This window comes from Crinia signifera, chromosome 2, assembly GCF_055691185.1.
Source record: "Crinia signifera chromosome 2, ASM5569118v1, whole genome shotgun sequence".
In the NCBI taxonomy this organism is placed as follows: domain Eukaryota; kingdom Metazoa; phylum Chordata; class Amphibia; order Anura; family Myobatrachidae; genus Crinia; species Crinia signifera.
The window spans coordinates 24,252,117-24,260,358 of record NC_139218.1 but is presented as its reverse complement, the minus strand read 5'-3'; the positions used below and the strand labels follow the sequence as shown (position 1 = coordinate 24,260,358).

The 8,242-nt window shown below is 48.5% G+C and overlaps 1 protein-coding gene and 1 long non-coding RNA gene across 6 annotated transcripts in view; both read left to right on the top strand.

The window, feature by feature from the left end:
* Nucleotides 1-2,879: 2,879 nt before the first annotated feature.
* On the top strand, nucleotides 2,880-3,439 carry LOC146058699 (potassium voltage-gated channel subfamily E member 2-like). Its single transcript, XM_083170956.1, is given in 2 exon segments — nucleotides 2,880-3,146; nucleotides 3,148-3,439. Coding segments are annotated over 2 exon segments (357 nt in total). The 5' UTR covers nucleotides 2,880-2,993; the 3' UTR covers nucleotides 3,352-3,439.
* A 2,407-nt stretch (nucleotides 3,440-5,846) lies between these two features.
* LOC146059492 (uncharacterized) overlaps nucleotides 5,847-8,242 on the top strand; it is a 155,116-nt gene continuing 152,720 nt past the window's right edge. For all 5 annotated transcript variants that reach the window (XR_014470254.1, XR_014470253.1, XR_014470257.1 and 2 more), the window contains exon 1: nucleotides 5,847-5,878. This is a non-coding gene — a long non-coding RNA (uncharacterized LOC146059492). The remainder of the gene's footprint in view (nucleotides 5,879-8,242) is intronic.

Genomic DNA, 8,242 nt, shown 5'->3' with positions numbered 1-8,242 from the left:
ACTTACATTAGGGTGCGGGCAGGCGGCCGGGAGTGGGTTTGGAGGTGCACGGTGCACCTCCATAGAAGACAGCAGGCGGGCGGAGGCAGGCAGGCGGGCGGCGGAGAAGAGGCGGGTAGGCGGTCACTGGTGACGTGTGGCCTGCGCAGCGTGACCTCTACTGTCACGCTACGCAGGCCGCACGACGGGTCAGGTTACCGGAACAGCCGGCAGCGTCTGAGCGAGTGCTCAGACGCTGCCCGGCATTAGACTGCGCATGCGCAGTCTAATCCCGAAATCCCGGGATTGGATTCTCCAATCCCCAGATTGAAATCCCGGACTTTTTTAGGCCAAATCCCGGGATCCCGATCCCGGGAATGGCCACACTATCTGGAAGGCACCACGGACCATTACAACTTTCAGCAGCAGTGTCGATCTATACAATGTTTATATACACACACATATATATATATATATATACACATACATACAATTCATACATACATACACACACACACACACACAAGCAATTTAAAAGCCTCAAGGTCATGACTTCTATATCACATGGTCAGGATGAAAAGTTTCTGGACAATTAATATTTGTGTCTTATGCTAATATTTGGGCTAATGTTGTAGATAAGATAAAGCTGGGGTATATATAGCGGAGTGCTACATGTGACTGGTGGAAGTATGGAATGATCAGGAGAGAGGAATTCATTGCAACTTTATACAGTAAGTGTTCACTACCCACCTACATAGCCCTACCTGCATGCTACCCACTTACACTACATAGCCTTACCTGTACACTGCCCACCTACACTATATTGCTCTTCCTGCACATTACCCACCTATACTACATAGCCCTACCTGCACACTGCCCACCTACACTACATAGCCCTACCTGCATGCTACCCACCTACACTACATAGCCCTACCTGCACATTACCCACCTACACTACATAGCCCTATCTGCATGCTACCCACCTACACTACATAGCCATACCTGCACATTACCCACCTACACTACATAGCCATATCTGCATGCTACCCACCTACACAACATAGCCCTACCTGTACACTGCCCACCTACACTACATAGCCCTACCTAGCACACTGCCCACCTACACTACATAGCCCTATCTGCATGCTACCCACCTACACTACATAGCCCTACCTGCACATTACCCACCTACACTACATAGCCCTACCTGCACATTACCCACCTACACTACATAGCACTACCTGCACATTACCCACCTACACTACATAGCCCTATCTGCATGCTACCCACCTACACTACATAGCCCTACCTGCACATTACCCACCTACACTACATAGCCCTACCTGCACATTACCCACCTACACTACATAGCCCTATCTGCATGCTACCCACCTACACTACATAGCCCTACCTGCACATTACCCACCTACACTACATAGCCCTACCTGCACACTACCCACCTACACTACATAGCCCTACCTGCATGCTACCCACCTACACTACATAGGCCCTACCGGCACATTACCCACCTACACTACATAGCCCTACCTGCATGCTACCCACCTACACAACATAGCCCTACCTGTACACTGCCCACACCTACACTACATGGCCCTATCTGCACACTGCCCACCTACACTACATAGCCCTACCTGCATGCTACCCACCTACACAACATAGCCCTACCTGTACACTGCCCACCTACACTACATAGCCCTACCTGCACACTGCCCACCTATATTACATAGCCTTAACTGCACACTACCCACCTACACAACATAGCCCTTCCTGCACACGAACAACATAGCCCTTCCTACCCATTACCCACCTACACTACATAGCCCTTCCTGCCCACTACCCACCTACACTACACAGGGGGAGATATTTTGTTTCTGTGCAAGTTAAATACTGGCTGCTTTTTTCTTACACTGCAATTTAGATTTCAGTTTAAACACACCCCACCCAAATCTAACTCCCAGCCTAATATCACACTGCCTGTATACTACCGCAGGCGGGACATTGAATCCCGACCGCAAATTCTCGCTCGAGCAGACCGAGAACGGGACAGGGTCACGGCTGTTGGGCCAGCATGAAAGCCGTGAACCAACATTAAATACCCCCATAGAGAACATTGAAACGATGAAGGTTTATACCCCTTTCAGACAGAAAAATCCCAAAAACCCAGGTATTTCCCGGATACAAAAACCTGGGTACAACTGGGCAGCAAGGGGCTGACCCCTTTCACACAGGAGCAAAACCCGGGTATTTCCCGTGTCGACCCCTTTCACACAGAAGCCGGATTTTTCCTGCAAAACTCTGTGTGTCATAAGAATAGGACAGTTTAAAGGCACACAGAGATGCGGTCATCAAAGTGGGTGGTGACTGCTCACTGCATTGCATTAACCATGGCATGACACAAGGATATGTTGTAAACAAGTTTTATTGTTTTTATATACTGGAAGGTACATGTTACCTCACATGGCTGTCAGTATATTTGCAATGTTTGAGTACACTGTTGCATCTTTGACTGTCCCAGTCATCTGTTTGCCGATATCCTCCTCCCCTCTCACTGCCAGCAGCTCTCACCTCTTGCTTCTACAGTGGGCCATGCTATCCTTTTTCAGCTCCCTAATGAACTCAGAGGCCAGCTCCATTGCCATGCCCTCCCCAGCCAATCAGAGAAGCCTATCCTCACAACCAATCAGCCAGCACCCCACCAGGAGAGCCAATCAGTGCCTAACAATGTGTAATAATCCCAAAAACCCGGGTCGTTTCCTTTTCAGACAGCCGGCGACCCGGGTTTTTGGATACAGACCCAGGAAAAACCCAGGTAAATACCTGGGTCGAAGTCCTGGAACTTTAGACCCGTGTTGACCCTTTCAGACAGAGAAAAACCCGGGTCGACACGGCAAGAGCAGGAAATTCCCGGGTCTTTTTTTCTGTCTGAAAGGGGTATTACATACAGTACTATTCGATTACAACATTTCCTGGTTTCCCCACCAGAACCAACAATCATGTACAAACCAGGGAACTTCACAAAGACGTTGGAAAATGCCTTTAAGAAAATCTTCGAAAATTACATGAACAGCTGGCGCAACAACGTCACGATGGAAAACAACGAACTACAGGACACGATGAACGCGGAGAACTTTGACTACGTCATCCTGTTATCTGATGGTCATGATTGGGATGTTCTCCTTCATCATTGTAGCCATTCTGGTCAGCACCACCCGGTCAAAGAGACATAAACACCTGGATGACCAAGATCCCTACAGCAAATACATTGCCAATGACTTCCCTGATCGGAAGAGCCAGGGAACGGTACTAGAGAACCCGGGTGCCAAGTCATATAATGCTCCCATGTCACCATAAATGTGGGGACGGCACCTGCCCTGGAAATAACTGACTGAATATCTGCAAGATGAGCCTTCAAACTTCCACTTTGTGGTTGTCACCAAACTCCAATTCACGTCATATTGGACATCATGGCCAGACATAATGATTATGTTGAAACCAAAACAATTGGTAAAATGTATGTCCTCATATCATCGTTAATCATTTTTATATTTCTTATTAAATGGATTTTTCTATCAGGACGAGAGACTGAAATACAGACCACACTAGCATTATCCTATAATCTAAGCATAATAGAGGCTGTATCCCTGTGAGGACATTTGTTGCCACCTCTAGGTACGACACAAGTGTTGAGAACACTACAATAGCAGACAATTCTGGAAAACAGATTCTGGCAGGTATATGGTGATGGGTATCTATCTATCCGGAGAAGCCCGGAGAGGAGACTTTCAGCACGAGTTCGGGGGTGGGGCTTAAACGTGACATCATTAAGCCCCGCCCCCATGCAGGAAAGTTACTCCATTTGCCTATCTCCGTGGAGGGGGGCGGGGATAAATTACGCGATTATGAAGCTTTAGCCCCACCCCCTCCCTGGAGATCTCAGACATAAGGTAATTTAAACGCCGCAATCAGGGGGGGGGGGGGGGGGAGCGTGTTTCCCAGGAATCCGGGAGGGTTGGCCACCTTTCCGGGGGGGGGGGGGGGGGGGGAGGGTGACCCATTCCGGGAGGGTAGGCAACCCTGATCTATATAAAAAGGCTAACTACTCATCACCTCTATGGGCAGTATTCAATGCTCCCAATTCACAGTTTTTTCTGCAAATCGGGCTGTTTTCACTCCCTGCGGTGAATCTTTTTTACTGAAACCCTATTCAGTGTTCACTGTTTTCCGAATGCGAACAGAGAATGCCAGCCAGTTCTCCGTTTCATGCTTGCTGCAAGTCACTGGTGTATTTCAATGGGTTTTCACTGTGATTCGCCAAGAGTGTAATTCAATGCTAGGATGGAGAACTGCTTTCAGCATGATTTTCGCCATGATTCACCGTTTTGCATTCAACATCTTTTTAAGGGGAACTGGAATGTGTTCTTTTAAAATAAAGGGTTTTTGTGTGTCAAAATATCAGTAATTTTATTTGTGAAGGGGCATGCTATTTTTACACATTCGCCAGCAGGGGGGGGGGGGAGCCGCTCATTAGATATTCACGGCACACTGGTCCCGCTCATTACATATGCATGAGTGGGACCAGCGCAGCGGCTCCCTCCACCGCGTCCCCTGCCAGCTCTCCGGGGGGGGGGGGGGGGGGGGGCAGCCCTGTGCTGCCTGTGTCCCCGGGAGCCCTCCTTCTCCCCAACAGGCTTCCATCTCCCTGCCTGCTGCAGGGGTTAAAAATCGCGGTCAGAGTGAGAGCCCTCCGGAACCCTGCGATTGTCCTAAACAGGATTCGCTGCACATAACGAGAAACGTCATTGAATACCTGCCTATGATGGCGTACCACCACTGACTACTAGAGGACACTTGACAGACCAAATTAATTCCCTTTGGGCCAGAATGCACTAAGCTTCAAAAGTGATAAAATGGAGAGTGGTAAACAGCCAGCCAATCAGCTCCTGCCTGACATTTTTCAAACACACAGTCTGTGACATGGCAGGCAGGAGCTGATTGGCTGGCTGTTTACCACTCTCCGTTTTATCACTTTTGAAGCTTAGTGCCTCTGCCCTTTGTGTGCTAAAAGACGTCATTACAGAAATTGAAAGCAGTTTTTGTTGGCGGAGTATCTGGTGATGGTGCTAGCGTGGTGGTTAGCCGACACACTTTAGAAACTTAAGCAGGAGTTGTGGTTTATTTTCAATGGTACGCACACAACGTACAGTGGTACTGAAAGGGTTAACTTGGTACAGTACGCAGGATAAACAGATACGCTGTATAACAGGCAGGTGTACGACAGGTATGCAGTATATTCAGCAGATGTAATGGTGCTTTTACTTATCTGCTCCTGCAGCTCTATGCAATCGACAGCAGGTGGCAGTATTGAGGTCTGTCTATGCAGGCTCCGGGCCTCCGGCGGTGACTGACAACGGCGGGGGACTCAGGACGCGGCTAGGTCGGCACAGTAATAGCACGGTCCTGTTCTTTAGCGCGGGCTCTCCCCTCACAGCGGTGGGGGGGGGGGGGGGGGGCTCTGGAGTAAAGGTGGCTACTCGGACATACTGGAAGACACACGCTCTAGAGTCTACCAGCGCGGAGCACACTTTCACCTCTGAGGTAACGGACACTGCACTGCTGCAGTGCACAGCGCTGGGGTGGGGACAGACACTACGCAGTAAGCAGCGCGCTGAGAGGTTAACTCTTGGCGCGCTGACCGCTGATTTGCTAAGTGCGCTGTCACTTCTTAAAGTGACAGCGCGCGAACATGCTGGGGGTGGGGCCGCCTGTTGCCATAGGGACGAGGTGCAGAGCGCGCCATTTTAACAGCAGGGACATGATTGATTGATCTGTTATACTTGCTGGATATGGAGAGAGTGAGCTGTGAAGGCAGAGGTTGGAGGTAGGAGCAGATAGGGACAGGGGGTTGGAGTGGAGAGTTTGTGGGCTAAAAACTGTCACAGCTTAAAGTGAAAGTAAAACTATCACAGCTCAAAGTTCTCACTTTGCAGAAGCTGTCATTTTTTCCCATGCAATCTGGTTTTTTTTTTTTTTATTAGCAATGAAAGATAATATGAACACGTTTATGTAGAATATTGATTACAACAATACGTTTGGTTCTGAAATAAATTTTATAAAACAATAAAATATTCTATATTAGAGAAAAAACGGGCGGGAAAGTGAAGAAAGACAAGGAGGGGTGGACACGATAGAGGTCAACAGGGCTTATTATGATGACACATGAAATAGTTAGACTGGCATTATTTTGATAATGGAAAGGTTGACATGAGTTTTTCACATTTTTTTTCTCCAAAAACAGGTGTTATTTCATACCCTACCATCCACTATGGTGTGGAGGGAGAATAGAATGATGTGCGAGTGCAGCGAGACATATGAGGGGGACGCAATACACTTATACGGTGTCTTACGTCGACATAGATGCGGAAAAAATGTGAAAAACCACGTTGACCTTCCAATTGCCGACCTAATGCTCATGTCGTCCTGCCGACTTTCAGGCCCCGGCGAATGTACGCCAACCCGCCACCCGAAGCCAGGACTTAAGGTGGCCATACACACGCAGATTTATCTGCAGATCTGTCTGGTTGGAACAAAACCCTGGTTATGGATGAGAGCAAATGACAGTTGACCATTTGCTTGAAAATGCTGGGAAAACTGACCAACTGTCACTCATCCATAACCTTTACTTTTCAGACAAACCGTCTTCGGCAAATTGAGTGCGGGCGCTGAGGTCATGTGACATCATCTGCCCGCCCCAAGCATGGCTGGGGCACACTGCGTTCGCAGGGGTCTGCCCGGCATTTCTATGGGTGTGGCCACCTTTTTTGTGGGCATGCCCATAAAACGCCGGGTGCCCACCCTAAAACGCCCTCTGCCTCTAAGGCAGGCAGCGAGCGCCCCGGCGTATGACTTTTATACAGAAGGCACTCGCTACAGGGGGACTGCACATGCGCTGTCCCCCACCATTGGGGACGGGGGCCTGATTTTGGACCTGTGCGAACAAAGTGTCTTATTTGCAAATGAGTCCAAAACAACTACATGGGAGGCCATAAGTCTTAAGCTGGCCATACATCTACAGATCGATTGTCAGATTGGGCTGGTGGGAACAAAACCCTGGCAATATCTGAATGACAGTTTGTCAGTTTTCCAGCATTTCATAGCAAATGGTCAACTGTCATTTACTCTCATCCATTACCAGGATTTTGTTCCTACCAGCCCGATCTGACAATAAATCTGTAGATGTATGGCCGGCTTTGGGGGCCCATTTATCATTCTATATTTGTGGCTAAATCTTTTCGGGGGTTAGCCGCAAATATTAAGTATGCCCCAATGTGATTCCCTCCTGCACCCACGCCGGCTGCCTCCCCCATAGGTTTCTATGGGGATTCTAAGCTGGCCAATATATCAACATCGGGCAGCAGGCTACCGCCATTCTGAGGTGGCGGTAGGCCATTGTAGCCTATCGGCTACACACCGCACTGCTGCCAGCGGCAGTGGGGTCAGTGCTAATCACGCATGCTGGGATTTTGTAGGGTTTTTAACTAGTATACCATGATCTTAATCTCAGGCAGAATTCCATTACTTCTGGGCCACTATAAATATGTTTCTATTCTGTTAAAGCAGAATTCGGACATTAATCAGGATTCTCGTCAGTACCCTGCCACTGCCATGGCACTAACACGCCTGTGCCGTCCTTACTGGTATGCTGGTAGACGTAATACGTAGGACAGCGCAAATAATGACATGGAAATAATGTCCCATAAATACTGCTATCAACGACCTTGTCTTGTACCTCGTTTCGTTGTTTGATATTGACGTCTTTTTGTACACTCTTATCTACCACTGAGGACACAAACTGCAAACCCTGCCGGAGTACGTAACCTTGAATAAACTATTCCCATTGATATGAAATGACTCAGTTCCTCAGATTGGCATAAAACTAAGCAATGAACTTGAGGAACAGTAAAATATATGATGTACAACTATTAAGCAACGATCAACTAGCACCAGGGCCGCCAAGAGGGGGGGGGGGGCAGTTAGTAATTACCCGGGCTAGCTGGAGGGTCCTGGTCTGACCCCCCTTCCCCCTCCATCTCTCCTGGGTAGGGATGGCCATCGATGATTCGAAATCATCGATGGTTCATGGCCGATGTCGTATACTTTTGCCATCGATGGGAGAGAACTACTGTAGATGGTTTCCCTCCATCGATGGAATAGCAAAACAATGTTGCTTTTTTTTTTTTTTTCA